Genomic DNA, 19,781 nt, shown 5'->3' on the forward strand with positions numbered 1-19,781 from the left:
ACTTTGACTTGATTTTTTTTTGTGTTTTGTAGAAATAAACCCACTATGATTTTTTTCATAAATTTAAAGGGAAATCGCAACTGCTGAACGAATAAAATGGAATGGAGCAATTATGTCGAAAAGAGCAGAACATTAGCAGCTCTTATTATAAGAAAAACTAAAATACGTAAATACGTGACGGTCTTCGGTGTCAGTGCCGTATTTCAGAGAATGTCATATGTTATTTTGGTGTGGTGCTGTAGGTACTTGATAGCTTGATAGATTATAACAGAAAATACGTCAACTACGGTTTCCGCTAACGGCTTGCGGTTATTTTTCACTACAGGGGACAATTTGACTTGGTATTTTTTTTCGCTTATCTTAAACAAAGTACCTTTTTAGAAAAAACATGACTCAAAACACATAAAAAGATAAACTGAATACTGATCCTAACTCAAAATTGATAAAATTGCAGATGTGACTGACTTGCGGTTACCGGCAATTGTTTTTAAGTATGTTGCGGTGCTTTGATTTGTTTTAAATATGATAAATGGTATTGTAAACCTCAACAAGTATAAAATTATTTTCTGTAGGAAAAGACAGGAGATTACAATTATGTTATGAGCATGATTGACCGCCCACGGTTGCTACTCTGTTGTTGCCAGATCAGCTATAATTACACAGAGAACAAATAGACGATGCTTGGAACTAGTAATCATCCTCAAGGGGTCATGCACAAATTATGGCACGATATAAGGGGGGAGGAGGTTTCAAATATTGTGACAAATCGTGACAAGGGGGGTGACGTCACTTCAAATTTATTCCGATAAAAAAAATATTTAAAAGTCCTTCGGAATTTGTTATGATTGCCCTATATTATTTATACAACAAGAGTGGCACGTGATAGTTTGATAGCAAGACTATGAAGCATTTCCGCAGAGGAAATGCGTCAACGTCACACGCAGCAATTGATTGCAGACAGAAAATCATGATTGTGACGTCACAACTACCTTCATGCATACGGTACTAAACTACCTAACTTACCACGCTCACTAATACATTTAGAAGAGCTACTGCCTCACCATAGAGATTGCTGAAGTATGATTGCGTCAGTGATTTGTTTTCATCGGGAAAATTTTCCGCTATGAAGTTTTTTTTTCCCAATGAAAACATTTTGCGTATGCGTATAACGTGACGTAGTGTGTGCACGATAAACGTCAGCAATCTCTATAGGTGATTGACAGCTTTTCATTCATAACAGTTTGAGTGCGTGCTTCATTGAAAGCAGTTCGAAGCTACAATGAATCGAAACGAATTGTTTCTTTCCCTTATTAATGGGTTTGTAAAGGTTTTTCCAGAGAAGACAAAGAAGCAGTGTCAGTCCGAAGCGGCCGAGTTTTGGAATTCGTGGAAGCAGCAGGACAAAAATGTGTTGGAAGAAAATGTATAAAAAAAGGAGTTGAATGGATGTGCCATGAGAAAAAAGGGTCAGCTATTGCAGTTCTGGGGAAAGTCCTTGAATGTTGCAGATAGTGGTCATACGAGCTCGTCTGGTCAATTATCAAGTGTTTCGGTAGCGGTTGCTGGAGAACAACATGCTAAAGAACACTCACCTTCATCATCAGGTTCATTGAAGCGCCCCGCGCCTATTCAAGATCGGATTAAAGAAGAAAAAAGTGATCTGAACAGTCAAATCCAATTTTTGATGGAGCGTGCATCAAGCGAACATACTACTGGTGATGAGAACCGGAAGCTGCGGGAGATGGAAAATAAAAATAAAACAACTTGAAAAGAACAAGATCGATAGCAAAAATATCGTTCCAAAGCCAAACAGGCTAAGCAGCACCTTCTCGAGCAAATTACTGAAGCGGGTAAGATTTGCATGCAGTTAAAACTCGCAAACATATTATAACGTTTATTCAATAACTTTTTAAGGTAAATATTTGAAAGTACAACTTACTCTCGGCCATCCACGCGTTGAAGATGTCCAACCCGATTTGTTGAAAACCATTTGCGACATTGCTCTTCACGGTATCAACAGCACAGGAAAAACGGCATGATGAAAGCATTAGAAGCATAAAGACACTTGATGTGGCATTGAACGTCATTAAGAGATGCACCATCAGCCGATCTACCATCTACTTGCTATTGTTCTATCGCAGAGGAAACAGCACTGAAGGGAAAAGGCATGTCAAAACGGTTCCAGTTAAACTACTACGGGCAAGCAATGCCAAATATCATGACCACCAAGACGGCAAGTTCAGCACAGCGACAATAAGAGCACTTGAGGATGTAGCATCTTTGTTGGGACCTGATGAAGTTTCTTTTTTATATCAAGAAACCCTTGTGTAGTAATTGGTTTGGCGGTTGCCACCAAACAATCACCAATGTTAATGCACGTGAAATATAAAGTAACCCTCCCAGATCATGATTAAGTAGTGACCAACAAGCACAAGCTGATTTCATCAGTATACGCCAGAATCGTTATTAAAAGGAACGGTCTTGGAAGATCGGATGCAGTAGGATATTCTGTTTCTACATACGTTGCCATCAGATCAGGAAAGCATGCATCTACTGCATTTTCTCACGCCGTTGACATAACCGTTTGATGGAAATTGATGCATTCGAGAAAATTTTGAAGTTTGGTGGTTTTATGAAACCCATTAAGATGATTGTTGTGGATGGAGGACCAGACGAGAATCCACGATACAAGAAAGTGATTCAAACAGCCATTCACCACTTTGTAGTTAAACTTGGATGCATTATTCATTGCGACCAATGCTCCCGACCGTAGTGCCTATAACAGAGTTGAGAGAAGAATGACTCCATTAAGCAGGGACTTGGCTGGACTTATAATTCCACACGACAACTTCTCCAATATCCATCACGCAGACTTCAGAAGGACTCAAAGGATCAGCTCGAGATGAGCCACAGCACTTTCCTTCGATGTTTTTATTGAATTCCATTGATATTTTTAAGATGTTACCGAAATCGTTTTCCGGCTTCAAAGTGGTTCCATATGACTTGTATTGCCCGTCGCTCAATGATTGTTTGATAAAGCGGGTCTGTAACATTGTGGATTATATTTTGCCACGCAGATTATGTGGGGGGGGGGGGGGGGGGTGTGGAATGAAATATTCTGACTCATTGTAACATTGGGGGGAGGGGGTAAATTTTTGACTAACTTAGCGTGACATAATTTGTGGATCACGCCCAATGTTTAAAAACTGGTGATCTAAAACATGGCAATACCAACGTCCACCACGGCCGAACGCAGGTCAAGAAAAGAATGGGTAGGAATGTGTTGATGTGACACTCGCTTTGATGGAAGCCGAGGAGTCCTCTGCACTTCCACGAGGAATCACTGGGATTTTGGGTAAGAGGGTTAGGTTTGCAGCAGGATTCCCTGCGCTTTGGTCAGAGAGCGTATAGGGCGTCGTTGTGCCAATTTGGTCGTGGCACATTTCGAGTATGAGAGAGTGATTGCACTTTGCTCAAAAGTGCCTGAGTAAAATGCAAGTATTTTCGATGATTACCCGTAGTTGTTACAGTGAAGATATACACCCATATTCTCGTTTATGTCTGGACGTGTTTGCCATACAGAAACATTTTTATTTGATTTTGTGTGGTGGATGGGTTTCGGGCGTGGACGGGCATATGGGTGATAATATTAAGTTTACGTTAGGATAACGTTGAAAAATTGAGAAATGTATCGCTTCAGTTTGAGAAGCACTTCACTTCGCAACCGATGAACCATTCTGACGGCCCACATTGCCGTACAGGCGCCGTGTGTTGGCAGGGTCCAATATTGGACAGTTTGACGTTTATAAAGTACCATCAGTTAAAACTGTATTTTTGAACTTTATCTCTATACATTCTTATAGCGAATTCGTTTATTATCAGTGCGAAACCAAACTTTTTGTCAGTGCGAACCTCAACCTGAGCTGGGTTTTAAAAACAAACGATCAAACTGACGTTTGTCAGAAAACAAGCAGGCCCAATCTTGATACCCGATCCAGGTTGAAACTGAATAATAAACGAATTCGCTATTAGATGTTTCTTAATAGATTATCATGTTGGTGTAAGCTGATTCAAAAAGTAAATGGTATTAACATTGAGCTGTCCATAGTTGGGCGTTGTTGAACTTCTGGTACTTGCACAACATTTCATGTGAATACCAAAGTAACCATATAATCACAAAATAGCTTTAGGTGTGGGTTCAGAGTGGTACAATGTATTCAGATGAAACTATTACTTTAAAAAACTAATCCTGGTTGCATCTCTTTTTCGTTTTTTCGTTTTTCCTTTTTTGTTGGCATGTTTGATATTACTAACCGCACCGAGCCTTCATTCCGGGTGGTGAGCGAACCTGAAGAAGAAGAAGAAGACCATAAGCCCCTTCTCGGAACGAGTGTTTTGTTAGTGGACCTGGTCTGCGATTCAAGGTTGGACTCTGTGATGATAAGTATCACATAACATGTAAAGTAGGCAGCATCATCTTTATCGAAATGTAAGTATTATTGACAATAATCGTAACTAGATTATATGCAAATTTATATGATAGGTACCTGGATCAACGTTGTTTAAACATGCGCATTCAATCGTGACGGCATCTAATTCTGCATTTTAAACCTACCCAACCCTTTTCCTTTCTACAATCCCTGAGCCGCTGGTTCACCATAAGTGTACCTCGCAGAACTTTTTTAACCCCCATGGGTAAAGATGCTGTGTTGCTCACTCCTCTCCCCTTCCCTGGTGTATTATGGATGGTGTGAATATTCACATCGGTGACATGGCCCCTGACCCCCTTGTACATCATAAAATGAAAATGAAAATGAAAATGAGGGTTAGGTTTGCAGCAGGGTTCCTCTTGGTAAACGATAAACTGAATTGATATCCTAACGATCATATAACGCGAAGGAGTTTGAGATTGAACCCACGGTCTTCTGCTCAGTAAGCCAAAACGTTTGCCACTAGGCAAACGAGCTCCTTTTTGATCATCGAGTTGCTGTTATTAACATGTAGTCATATTAACAAATAAAATGATTGACGAATCTTGAATGTGGATGGGCCTGAGGTTACACTCATGATGTTCTGCTCAGTAAGCAAAAACGATTGCTCTAAGGCCACCGAGCCCATCTTATTACATCATACCGTTACTCAAGTTGTTATAACCATTCAAACCCGAGACCAACGATGACCAACCTGGTCTATACAAGGTGTAGAATTGTAGGCCTGAATGTATTGGTGCAGTTTGTTTTTCTTTCCGCTTTGCACGGTTCGTTTCTTTCGTTATCTCAATCACCCTTGTAGTGACGTCATAACGTTTGTTTTGATCGGCGCTTGCATAGGAAATTTGGAAATTTAATATGGAATATAGAATTTATGTATTTTACCAAAATTTATGAATAATATAATTTATTGATTATTGAATTATCACACTGTTTACCATGAAAAAGCAGCCTGTTTGTGGGTTTTTGCCTGTTTCCATTACAAAAGAATTCAATCAAGCAAAAATAGCTAGGATTTGTTTTGCTTCATATTTCGCAAATTTGCTTTCTTGTGTTATGACGTCGTCAAGTCGACAAGTTTCTTAAAATACGCGATAAACAAGCGATTTGGCCATAAATTTGTTTATATGAATGGACCTGGGACCACGTTTTTCTGCTCAATAAGCAAGCTACTTCAACGGACGATCTCCGAAAATTTAAAGCTACGAAAAAGCACTTAGGCCTTCATTAAGTTCCACTTTTACGCGACGTTCAATGTTCAGGCTATCATAACAAGCTAAGACTGACGTGAATATTGTTTAATCCCTGGTTGAACAAGCTATTCAAATGAAATTACATTCTCGAAAGCAGTTAATAATGTATCTCAATCTGGATCAAGTGTACGCCCTTACTTTTTCCAAACATTTCGAAGCGTTCCGCCCAATATCTATCAGCTACGACTTTCTACAATAGTAGCCTGGAATATATCGTAATGTCTTATCCCCCACAAGACTCAACTATGTTCTTGCACTCGCGTGTATACCTATCATTTTTCCTATGTTCTAACTAAAACCGCAAAATAGATCACGCACGATCGAAGTCATCCCGGCAGGAACAAATGGAATGTTTTTAACTGAAACAAGTTCACCAAATACAATCACGATGACAGCACCAACACAATCTTAAACAAATTTGGGAAAATTTCGAAAAGAAAGAAAAGGAAAAAATATATACCAGATATGGGAATTGTCGCGTTTGTCATTGACGCACGACAAGATACATTATAAAATGGTCATCCTGGAAAATTCTCGTCAAACAACAATTTCTTGTCGCACGACAAGATCACCACGACAAAATCAAGAATCCATCCAGTCGCGACTATCTATTCTAGTCATATGTCACTCATTCTGTTCTCTGAGACAAAGTCTATATAGGTTATTTAAAAAGGAGGATCACGACAAGAAACCATTCATTCTAAAACGGAGGTTAGATTTAAAACAAGGCCGGAAATAATGTTAATTTCCTTCAATATTGGTATTTCCTATTTCAGAAAAAAGTGGGAAATACTGCCAAATATACTTCAATATGTATATTTTCGAAATCGGGATGACGTCTAGGGACCGAAAATCGATATCCAACGCCATGTTGAAATCCAAGATGGCGGCTTCCGATTTCAGAAAAAGTGGGAAATACTGCCAAATACACTTGAATATGTATATTTTTGGAATCGGGATGACGTCTCGAGACCAAATATCGATATCCAGCGCCATCTTGAAATCTAAGATGGCGGCTTCCAATTTCGGAAAAAGTGGGACATACTGCCAAATATACTTCAATATGTATATTTTCGGAATCGGGATGACGTCTAGAGACCGAAAATCGATATCCAGCGCCATGTTGAAATCCAAGATGGCGGCTTCCGATTTCAGAAAAAGTGGGAAATACTGCCAAATACCCTTCAATATGGGTATTTCCGGAATCGGGATGACGTCTTGAGACCGAAAATCGATGTCCGACGCCATTGTTTAATCCAACATGGTGGCTCTCAGATTCTGAAAAACTGTCATATACTCTACAATTTGTATGGGTATTTACGGAACGGGTTCGACGAAAATATATGTCTGACACTATTTTGTAATCGAATATGGCGGCTCTCAGATTCAGAAAAACTATCAAATTTGGGTATTTTTGGTACTACGCGTACATCCCGAAAATTGAGGTTTGACGCCAGTTTTGAATCCAACATGGTGACAAGTGACTTCAGAAAAAAAACTGTCAAATACCCTATAATATGAATATTTTCGGAACTAGGTCGACGTGTACATCCCAAAAATTGATGTCTGACGCCATTTTGAAATCCAAGATGGCGGCCATTGACTTTGAAAAACTGTCAAATACCCAATAATATAGATTTTTGAGATGACATGTAGATGCCGAATATCAATGTCCGATACCATTTTGAAATCCAGGATGGCGACTTCCGGTTTCAGAAAAAGATATAAATATAGTCAAATAACCTTCAATATGAGTATTTTTGGAAAAGGAATGACGTCTAGATAATTACATCTAGAAATAGAAAATGAGTGACCTGGAATCCTAAATGGCAGCTACAGGATGCAGGAAAAGTTCGAAATACTGTCAAATACACATGAATGTGGGTATTTTGGGATTCGCGGTGATAGCTACGGATTAGCAATTACTGTCCGATGCCATATTGAATTCCAAGATGGCAGCTTCTGGTTGCAGATAAACTGGAAAAATAATGTTAAATTTATGGGTATATTTTGAACGGGGACGATACGTAGAGGCTCGAAATCGATGTCCAACTGTCAAATACCCTTCACTAGACGGAAAATTGATGGCTGACGCCATTTCGGTATTCCAATTTTCGGCATCTGCACTTCGTCTTTAAGCCGAAAATATCCATATTGTAAAGTATTTTAAAGTTTTTCCCACTTTTTCTGAAATCGGCAGCCACCATCTTTGATTTCAAGATGGCGCTGGAAATCGATTTTCGGTCTCAGGACGTCATCACGATTCCAAAAATATATATATTGAAGGGTATTTAGCAGTATTTCCCACTTTTTTTTCTGAAATTGGAAGCCGCCATCTTGGATTTCAAGATAGCGCTGAATATCGATTTTTGGTCTCTAGACGTCATACCGATTCCGAAAATATACATATTGATGGGTATGTGGCAGTATTTCCCACTTTTTCTGAAATTTGAAGCCGCCTTCTTGGATTTCAAAATGGCGTCGGAAATAGATTAACGGGTTTAAGACGTCATCCCTATTCCAAAAATACCTATACTGAAGGCCGAACGGTATTTGGAAGTTTTTTTTTCCACTTTTTCTGATATCGGAAGCCGCCATCTTGGATTTCCAGATGGCGCTGGACATCGATTTTCGGTCTCTAGACGTCATCCCGATTCCGTAAATATACATATTGAAGGGTATTTGGCAGTATTTCCCACTTTTTTTAAAACCGGACGCCGCCATCTTGGATTCCAAACATCGATTTTCGGCAGCTTTCAGTTGTGTCCGTTCCAAAAATACCCATCACTGCAAACACGAAGTTCAGCGCCAAGATTCAAGCTACTTCGAGTCAGAGGTGAAATCACGTCAAAACAACACAATTCCAGTTATTTCTATCTTGTTATGTCTCGCATCTAGGAATGGGCGTTTTGAAACAAAAAATCGATGTTGTCGAATCGATTCTAAAATTGACTATAAAATCGATCCTCTAAAATATTGAAGAAAAAAAAATCGATTCGAGTAAAATCGATTTTTTTTAAATATTTGAATTATGCTTTATAATCTTCTATTAGACGAAATATTCCTCTTCCTGTTGTTTTAGTGTATGTGTTGGCTCGACTGCCAACGTGATGTTTGACTTGAATCTAAAACGGCTGCTCGTTGGGCCTTGCCAACAGATGACGACAAATTCCAGCTGCACCAGCTGCGAGCCGACATCGCTTACTCGGAATCGGTAGTTCTTAAAAGAACACCGCGAAAGTAAAACTCTTTTTAGAGCAGCGACGGCAACAAGCAACGGTGGGAACAGCAACTCTCCATTTCGGAAGTAGAGGGAACAGGAACTCCACTGAGCAGGACCACCGACAAAACTAGGACGGTAACAGGGACCCCTTGCATCGATATCGAATCGACGGGAAAACTGGAATTTTCTTTCTTGGATAGGATAACTTCAGCTTCTTCACTTTATCTCTATATTGCTTGGCAATTCGGAAACGACTGACAATGTGAATGCGTGATTCGCTTGGTTTTATACTTTTTTGAATCAAAGAGAAATTAAATGACGATGATGATTGGTCTAACAATCTACTACGCAAAACGGAATGAACGTGTACAATGTCATAAAAGCTAGATTCTTATTGGATGTTTACACTTATTTCTGTTCTTATTGCTAGTGTTAGTAAGGGAAGCCGTTTGCCCGCGGCGTTCTCGGGGTTAGTAAAACAAAATGCAAGGAAGGGAAAAAAGGATAAGGAAATATTTCTGCTGTGCTGATTTCTGCGGCCAACATCGGAAACGTGGAGTGGTTAGCGGTGGCGTTGTAATCGATACACGGCAGTGGTACCAATCTATTCGCTGTTGCGAACATCCTCCCCGGCGCAAAGAGATGGGTTGCCAGAAGTCGTAGATTGATCAGCGATGTGTTGTTTATCTAACGGTAAAACAGATATTTTTGTTATTGAGCGCCGAAAACTCGAATCTCCTACCTTAACGTCAACAACACGCACCAAACCGTCTTCCCCAGGATATGTGTGGACTATTTTTCCCAACTTCCACTGCTGTGGTGGCAGATTTTTCTCTTCAACCAAAACGACGGTGCCGGGGGCGACATTCTCTAGACGAATCCGATTTTTCCCTCTAGGCTGTAAGTTTACGAGATAGTCATGAGCCCATGACTTCCAAAAATGTTCCCTCATCTGTTGTAGGTGTTGCCACCTTGACAAACGATTTTCGTTCAAACCTTCATAAGAAGGCTCAGGGACAGCGGTCAATGGCCTTCCAATGAGGAAATGTGCAGGAGTTATAACTTCACCCTCAGTTGGGTCATCAGAATGCGAAAACAGCGGTCGGGAATTAAGAATGGCCTCAATTTGTGTGAGCAATGTGTAAAACTCCTCAAAAGTCAAAGGTGTTTGCTTCAGAATACGCTTAAGGTGGTATTTCGTACTTTTGACCGCAGCTTCCCACAAACCACCAAATTCCGGAGCTTCTGGGGGAATAAAATGCCAAACAATCTCTTTAGTTCGGCAGAAGGCTTCAATATCGTGGACAGCAATGTGGTCACGGAATAAGAGGAAAAGGTCATGTAGTTCTGCCTGGGCACCCCGGAAATTGCTACCATTATCCGAGTGTAGCTCTCGAATCAAACCTCTTCGACTTACAAACCGCTGCAGAGCAGCAATAAAGGCAACAGACGTCATATCAGACACGAGTTCGAGATGGATAGATTTCGTCACCAAACAAACAAACACCGCTATATATGCCTTAACGAGAGTCGGTTTTCGGGATCCTTGTTTGATCAGAAACGGTCCTGCATAATCTACCCCGGAAACTTCAAAAGGAGCGGCAGGCGTTACGCGGCTTTCTGGCAAACTACCCATATACTGGGCAGTTCCTCTAGGCTTCACACGGAAGCATCGAACACATCGTCGTGTTATCTTTCGTACTGCAGATCGGGCACCGAGTAACCAGAAGCGTTGGCGTAGCGTGGACAAAAGACCAGATGGTCCCACATGAAGGTGTTCTACATGATATGCTTGAATAATGAGATCGGTCAAAGGATGATTAGGCAAAATATACTGATGTTTCGTATAGAAAGGGACACGAGAATGTTGGATCCGACCTCCTACGCGTAGAACACCATCCTTCAGAAAGGGTCCTAGCATACCAATCCTTCGACAGGGTTCCTGATCCTCAACTCTCTGAATTTCATCAAGAAGTGTTTCATGCTGGATAACCTTTACGATTGTGTGAAGTGCAGATCTTAGTTCTTGGATGGTAGGTAGAGGTTCCTTAACACGAGCTTCAACTTCTTTTGTTCGACAATTGGTAATGAATCGTTGTACATAGGCAAGCACCCGTTGCAATTTGCGAAAGAAGCTAAATCTCTTGAAAACGGGAAGGTCATCTGAATTCAACACGATCATTACAACGAGTGGAGTGGGTTTTACGTCCGGAAGTTGATTTTCTGGAACTTCCTCAATATCGGGTTGATCGAATGAAACGGATCTAAGAAACTCTGGGCCATTCCACCATAATGAGTTTGACTTCAACGAATCAGGCAATTGACCACGAGAGACAACATCTGCGGGGTTTTCCCTCGATCGAACATAGTTCCACTGCTTGTGATTATTGTCATTGGTGATTTCTGCAACCCGATTGCGGACAAATGGTTGCAGCATTGAGGGAGGCTTTCGAAGCCATGCGATGACGATTTGACTATCTGACCAGAGAAATATTGACGAAAATTCAACTTGCATCGCGGGAACAGTCCTTTTGACTAACTTGGAAAGGAGTAAGGCAGCACAGAGTTCTTTGCGTGGAATTGTCAATTCCTGAAGCGGAGCTATTCTAGATTTGCTGCATAACAGCCTTACTGAGACTGAACCATTAGCTTGGATACAACGAACATAAAGACAGGCACCGTAAGCCATACCAGAAGCATCTGCAAACCCATGCAGTTCGACGTACTCGTATTGAGGTACCATCACATGTCTCGGAATATGAATATCCTTGACTTGTATCAATGAGGAACGAAATTTTACCCAGGATTGCAAAATGTCTCCGTCGAGAGGTGTGTCCCACCCAATCTTCAGACTCCAAGTTGTCTGCATCAGATGCTTTGCAAGTACGATAACGGGTGAAACGAGGCCGATTGGATCAAACAGCTTTGCGATTTCTGAGAACATCTTTCGTTTGGTGACAGGTGTTGCATCTGACAGATTCGGATGGATTGAGAAAAGAAATTCATCATCGTGCGGATTCCAGAGAAGACCAAGGGTTTTGATTACTTCGTTGGCTGACATTTCATTCAGCTGGACTAAAGTTTCACGTTCGGACTCGGGAACTCCTTCCAAAATATCCGGATGGTTGGCACACCATTTGTGCACTGGAAATCCAGCCCTTTTCAGCATTTCCTGAATTTGCTGCCGACATTCGACTACCCTTTGAATACTGTCTGTACCGGAAAGAATGTCATCAACATAGCAGTCTTCCCGGATAGCATGTGCTGCCAAAGGGAACTCATCTCCTTCATCAACACAAAGCTGAAGCAAAGTTCTGGTAGCAAGGAATGGAGCACAGGAAGTGCCGTATGTTACAGTAAGTAACTCCAAAACTCTGAGAGCGTCCGAAGGCTTCGAACGCCAGAAAATTCGAAGGAAAGCCGCCTGGAGGGGGTCAACAAAAACCTGTCTGAACATTTTGGCAATGTCAGCAGTGAACACGTACGTGTGCTTACGGAATCTTAAAATCACAGTCTCAAGGCTGCTTTGGACAACTGCTCCGACCTGCAAAACATCATTTAGGGAGGTTCCAGAAGGAGGTTTCGCTGACGCGTCGAAAACAACTCTGAGTTTGGTACTAGAACTCGACGGTCTGATAACAGCATGGTGCGGAATGTAATATTTAATCATACCAGGGGGATCATTGGACTCTCGAACCTCTCTGCAATGTCCTAGTGACTCATATTCTTTAATGAAGTCAGAATACTGTGCATGTAGCTCCTGATCTCTGAGAAGACGTCTTTCAAGGAAGAAGAAACGACGCAGAGCCAAAGAGCGGTTGTCGTTCAGTTGAGATAAATTATCTCGGAATGGTAGCTTTACGACATATCTACCGGATGAATCACGACGATGAGTTTGAAGAAAGATTTTTTCACATTCTTCTTCTTCTACAGTGCGCTGAGAAGTGTTATTTACCTCCTCGATTTCCCAAAACCGTTTGACCATTTCATTAAGGGACTCAATAGAAACTGCGTTAACTTGTTGTGGACTCACAAACGCAACTGATTCATCCCGAATCTCACCTGAGACCACCCAACCCAGTTCGGTTTCTCGCAATTCTGGAAGACCGTCACCAAGTACTAGATGACCGGTTCGCAGAAGACTGAAGAAGTGATTCATTCCAATTAACAAATCAACATCGGAAGGTACATAGAACTGGGGGTCGGCCAGTTGAAATCCGGAAGGAATATTCCACTGTGAGATATCAACTTTCCTGCACGGAAGAGCATTGGTTATCTTTGGAACTACCAGACACTTGAGAGAAACTTTGAAGTCACTGTAGAGGGACTGAAGGTTCACAGTTACGAGACGGTTAGACTTACTTCGAACATTACTGACTCCAACAATGTCAACATTCACTGGAGTGCCCTCGATACCCAACCTTTGGTACATTGAAGCAGACATCAGATTCGTCTGGGCCCCACAGTCGAGAAAAGCACGACATGGCACTGGTTGGTTATTTTTATTCACCAAATTCACCACAGCAGTGAGAAGCAAAACATTTGGTACCGTAGCAGTCAGAGAACAAGAAGACGAGACGAGGGTTGTGGATTCAGCAGAACGCTCGCTTTGGGATTGTGTAACAACTGGAAGAGAAGCAGGCCCATTATCACCCTTACTCTGATTGGACGAATTACCTGAAGGGACACTACTGTCGGTTTTGCTTGCATCATCATGCAAAAGGGAATGGTGACGCTTGTTGCACTTACTACAACTTTTCTTCGACAAACAGTTCATGGACCGATGTCCACGACGCAGACAATTGAAACATAGGTGGGCTTCTCTTACCTTGGCAGCTCGATCAGCCACTGATAACTTTGAGAAGTCGGGACATTGATAGTTGAAATGGCCCTTGCCACACAACTGACATGGTTCATTGTTAGTACTGGATGTTGACGCATGAACCTTAACGCTGGTAGGTTTAACATATTGTTGGGATGATTTCATTGGGTGCGCTTTCACGGTTGTATGAGTATCGGCTTCACAGCGTTCAAGGATACGGCACTGTTCCTTCAGAAAGGTCAGTGTCTTATTGAGATTCGGCAACTCATCATGAGAAAGGGATCGTTCCCACTGCTTACGAGTGGCAGCATCGAGACAGGAAGTCAAAATTTTGTTGATTATTAATCCCGTTGTACCCTCAACTGGTTGTTTCATGAACCTTAAACCCTCAACGTGACGCGTGCACGTATCTACCAGAGCTCGAAGATCCTTATGGGATTCTTTTGACATCTTCTTCATTGTTAAAAGCTCATCAATGTGAGTATCAATGATAATTCTGGGATTTTCATAACGATCAGTAAGAATTTCCCAAGCATGCTTGTAATTGTTGTCAGCAAGAGTTTTTGAATCAAGTATACCAGAGGCTCCACCAACTAGTGCTTTTTCCAGATGATGCAGTTTGATTGCATCGGAATCAGAGCTTCGACCAATTATATCTTCGAACATGGACTTAAAACGGGGCCAATTCTCATAGCGCCCGTCAAAGGTAGGGATTGGAGCTCTGAGCGGTTGTTGCTGCACGATTACATGTGTAGCACTAGTTGGTGTATTGGATGTAACAGGGGAAATCTTGGAAACTGACAACATTTCTATCAGAAGCTCCAACCGAATCAAAGATTCGGTGTGAAGCTTGTCAAACTCATTCAGCTTTTCATCCTGATCATTAGTTTTGTTAGGAGGGATGGAACAAAGAACTTCCTTGTGCAAGTTATTGTACTCATTGTAATGAGCTTCGAGCTTCTTCGCATAAACTTTGAGAATGGGTAGACTCACCTGAGTTGGATCGTCTTCGGCTCTTTCCAAGGCACTTGCAATCGCAGTGACCTTGGCCTTTACCTGACCACGTTGGTGGATGAGTGGCTTGATGTCCTCCATGGTCAACTTCACAGGTTTGGTTGGGGTATAATCCACTGGCATCACGAAGGAAGGATGTTGTTACTTCGGAAGAGTAACTCTCGAGGAAAATGATACCAGTTAGGAGCACTTCGTACTTTACTGCTTCACAGGAACATCACTTTTTGGATACTGGGAATCCAGCAAACTTCACAACTTGTTCTTTTTGCGTTCTAGCAATTCACTTTGTTCATGTTCATACGTGTTTGTTCATGTTCACGGTTAGGTCAATGGAAGCTATAACAATTCACTTTTTCTTCGGTACACTGTTCTTCTTCTTCCGTATTGACCACCGTGACACGGGAAAACAATTCACTCGTGGACTGTATGTTTCGCACTTTTATCCGGTTCGGAACGGACCACTATGTTGGCTCGACTGCCAACGTGATGTTTGACTTGAATCTAAAACGGCTGCTCGTTGGGCCTTGCCAACAGATGACGACAAATTCCAGCTGCACCAGCTGCGAGCCGACATCGCTTACTCGGAATCGGTAGTTCTTAAAAGAACACCGCGAAAGTAAAACTCTTTTTAGAGCAGCGACGGCAACAAGCAACGGTGGGAACAGCAACTCTCCATTTCGGAAGTAGAGGGAACAGGAACTCCACTGAGCAGGACCACCGACAAAACTAGGACGGTAACAGGGACCCCTTGCATCGATATCGAATCGACGGGAAAACTGGAATTTTCTTTCTTGGATAGGATAACTTCAGCTTCTTCACTTTATCTCTATATTGCTTGGCAATTCGGAAACGACTGACAATGTGAATGCGTGATTCGCTTGGTTTTATACTTTTTTGAATCAAAGAGAAATTAAATGACGATGATGATTGGTCTAACAATCTACTACGCAAAACGGAATGAACGTGTACAATGTCATAAAAGCTAGATTCTTATTGGATGTTTACACTTATTTCTGTTCTTATTGCTAGTGTTAGTAAGGGAAGCCGTTTGCCCGCGGCGTTCTCGGGGTTAGTAAAACAAAATGCAAGGAAGGGAAAAAAGGATAAGGAAATATTTCTGCTGTGCTGATTTCTGCGGCCAACATCGGAAACGTGGAGTGGTTAGCGGTGGCGGTGTAATCGATACACGGCAGTGGTACCAATCTATTCGCTGTTGCGAACAGTATGTGTGCGAGCATTTATTTGTATAAAACCAATTCACAAAAGCAATTGCACTCTATTTAAATATTGAAACCGAATTATTAAGAAATATTGCAAATATTTAGCTTCACAGTTAGAAATACCTAATTTTACATGTGACGGAATCCATCTTTGACAAAAAAAATGAGACGTAAACAAACATGTAATGTAAAATTAAATGTTCCGAGACAGAAAAGTTCGTTACTCGACGAAAAATACGTTTTATTGAGTTGAATTTCACGTCTATTATGACACAATTTTATGTCAAAATTGACGCTCGTATATGTCAAGCTCAGAGCACCTAAATTTACATGATTTTTTCTAAGTGTGTTATTCAACTTCAACTCTATATCTGAGCTTTCAAAATCTTCTGTACACACTTAGAAATTTTTAAAGAAATCTGTAAAATTTTACCGAAATCTCAACAGCTGAACGTTCGGTAAACAGTTTCGCAGATTTCCTGTAATGTTTCACAATTATCTGTGAATTTTTCACAGATATCTGTAAATACTTACAGGAAAACTGTGAAATTGTTTACCGAACTTTCAGCTGTTGAGATTTCGGTAAAATTTTACAGAAATCTGTTCAATAATCTTAGCGTGTAGGTATTAAAACTCACCTTTCCAATGTTTTTTTGTATCAAGGAGTGCGTGTTTTTTTATGCAAACAAAATCAGCTGGATGAATTAGAAAGAATGGGTCCAAAGTACACACAACATAAAAAGTAACAAACAAATAAAGCCCAAGATTGAAAGGGTGTTTAGCAAAATTTGAGGACGATGAAATTAAAGTCGCTTGATTTTAAATAAAAACATATTTTTGGGATAGTGAAATACCATTTTGTTAATCTTTTTTTTTTCAAGAATTCAATGATAACATTTGATCCAACATAACACGGAGAACAAATTATAGCAGACGCAATTATTTTTCCGGTCAAAATAACTATATTGTTCAATTGTTTTAGAGATAACCCGAAACTATAGTTGAATTGACTATATATAGAGGGCAACAACTATAGTCCATAGTTGGCTCCTCGATTGGTTCAACTATATTTTTCAGTAGATGGACAAACGTCAAACTTCCAAATACAACTATGCTTTAGTTGATTCAAGAAAACTATTGTTAGGGAAGCAAAATTTTACAATGTTTATTAAACGAACTGCTCTTCATTATCGACAAACTTCCTTAATGTTTTGCTTCTTTATCGATCTCAAAAACACAACTGCAAAATAAAAAAAAAAGGTGAACTAAGAGTTGAACCGTGTTCATCTGCGTGAGAGCTAGCTAGCTTATTGCCGGCTCTACGCATCACAAGGTAAAAGTATGTGGATTTATGATGATCATTTGAAACCAAATTATACAATTTAATTACATTTCGACAGTGAGCATGCATAAGGGCGAATACGCGATGATCGATTCTCTTCATCGATTTTCTCTTTGTATTGCTACAGTTAATCGAAACAATTTTCTAGAATTTGTTCAATGCAGAGTAGTAACAGGTTGTATTGGCTATCAAAAGCAACAGCAAACGCACCGAGAAACGTTAAATCTAGCGAGTTATTAACAAAAGAGAAAATCGACGAAGAGAATCGATCATCGCGTATAGGCCCTTATGCATGCTCACTGTCGATTTGACTGTTGTTATAATTGATCAAAGTTATAGTTGAATTGAGTATAAGATGAACAGTTGAATCTTTTAGGTAGATATTATTGAGTTGACGATCAAATTAATGTTGGAATATCTATAGGTTTCTTTCAAACAACAATATTTTTCCATGTGAAAGTAACTATTAGGATTGTTATCTTAACTTAACGAATTTGTTCTCCGTGAATCAACAACAACATAAAAAGAGTTCGGCGATTTTATTTTCTCCTTTGGTAATTTAGGCGTTTTGTTTTTTTTTAATGCTTTATAAAAAATCGATATCAACTTTGAAAAATCGATTCTGTCAAACATCGAACAGAAAAAGATCGGATGAAAAAAATCGATTTTTCGAGGCAAAAAAATCGATTCTGTAAAAATCGCATCGACATCGCCCATTCCTACTCGCATCCAAGCGACATCCATTTATTAGAAAACGACCAGCGGCAGTTTTGTCGCGACAGAATGGAAGAATGACATGACAGACTTTTTTCGTCAATAACCATGTCGACAGTTTCCGTGAAACAATTAAGTCATTCTGGAAAACGTCACGCAACAGATGTTTCGTGACCAAATGAGAGAAAGACAAAAATAGAAAATGTTTCGTCGAGAGACAGCCCAGTAGATCAGTCTTTCATGCAGCATTTTGTTGCATCGTGCTTGTCAGATGAGCGTTGACTTTTTTGTTGTTGTCGTTGTTACATAGTTTATCGTCATGAGGTTGACAATTCCCAAGCCTGATATACACAACCACATAAAAACACGTAAACAGGGAACAGCCACCATAGAACCTCTATGATAATAACATTATAAACAGCAAAATTATCTGCAAGCATCAAATTCTGCTACATGCAGTCGATTTATGTGTATCTGCAAATAAGTATAAGTATAACTAATATAAGAATTTAATTCGTTTTTCTTTTGTATCTCTTTATCAGTTTTTGTTTGTCTTGTCCCCCGTCTCGATGAGTTTTATCGTCGCCCACTGGTTACCATAGCCGGTCGAACTCCAGACGAATCTAGAACCACACTACCGTTCATACTGGCGACATCGCTCTGATGAGACAACGAAACTGCTCCCAAGCTCCTCCCCTTTTCCTATCTTTCGACAATGTACCTCTCTAACCTCGGGTAAGCCGCGAGTATTCGGCCCAACTCCTACTAGACATAGAAATAAATGAATTTTGTTACAAACAAAGAACAATGAATTATCGGCTCCGTAAAGCTAACGCGATTGAGTTGTAAGCCTAGATAAAAAAGCATCAAATTCTTTTTCTTCCCGGGCGCATACATAATATTTAATAAAATACGATTTAGGCACAAGTCCGTTTGGTACGCAACTTGCACCGAGTTCATTAAGAAATATCAGGATCAACCACTTTTACCTTGCACTGTAGTAGATAAGCGCTGAACAATTTACCCAGTGAGTGAAGCTTATCCAAAAGTATCCCTTCTTTAAAAAAAATTAAATTTTAAATTTGACTTAAATTAACTTCACAATTCAACATACATTGTGACTACTTCTTCGAGTCTTGTCACTATTGACAAGGTATAAAAAGTAACAAGGACTAACATATGTTTCTTTGATTACTGAAAAATCTTGTCCCCCTAATTTGAAGTTGTCAGGACTAGGGTTAGGAGGTAGATCTTATACCAGTAACGCACCATGAAAAGGTGATCTACCAGCGTTACTGGTTAGGAGATTTCAATTATGTTATGGCCATCTAAACTAAATAGTTAATACTTTGTCTTAGGCCCCTGGCAGAGTTAATGCGAGAAGCCGAGCGGACAAAAGTTTTTATTATTTATCGCATTCACTTTGCTAGGGGCTTTATTTATGTGAATAGCATGATGATGATACTAACCTGTTGGGCTTCGCCAGATTGGAGAATCGTTGATTTTCGATGTATGAGCAGTTCTATTGTTGGCGTAGGTAATGATGTCCACCTCGTACCGCGCACCGTGTATTGTGATCGATTCTATCAGTATGCTCGTGGCTTCCTGTGAAATGCATCAATCATTAGTTCGCAGTGTTTGGAAAGTTCCCTTTTAAAAAAAAAAGTTCTTTCGTTGTTCTTCAGAGAATCATTTCAGTTACC

The 19,781-nt window shown here is 40.3% G+C and overlaps 1 protein-coding gene across 4 annotated transcripts in view; it reads right to left on the reverse strand.

Annotated features, from left to right (window-relative positions):
- Positions 1-19,781, reverse strand: part of LOC135700972 (tyrosine-protein kinase receptor torso-like) — a 152,117-nt gene that overhangs the window by 12,782 nt on the left and 119,554 nt on the right. For all 4 annotated transcript variants that reach the window (XM_065221657.1, XM_065221656.1, XM_065221659.1 and 1 more), the window contains one exon: positions 19,548-19,683. In XM_065221657.1, the coding sequence (XP_065077729.1) occupies positions 19,548-19,683 (136 nt within the window). The remainder of the gene's footprint in view (positions 1-19,547; positions 19,684-19,781) is intronic.

The sequence above is a fragment of the Ochlerotatus camptorhynchus genome, unplaced genomic scaffold, assembly GCF_037179485.1.
Source record: "Ochlerotatus camptorhynchus isolate MF236.1 unplaced genomic scaffold, CSIRO-AGI_Acam_v1.1 ptg000146l, whole genome shotgun sequence".
Taxonomy (NCBI): domain Eukaryota; kingdom Metazoa; phylum Arthropoda; class Insecta; order Diptera; family Culicidae; genus Ochlerotatus; species Ochlerotatus camptorhynchus.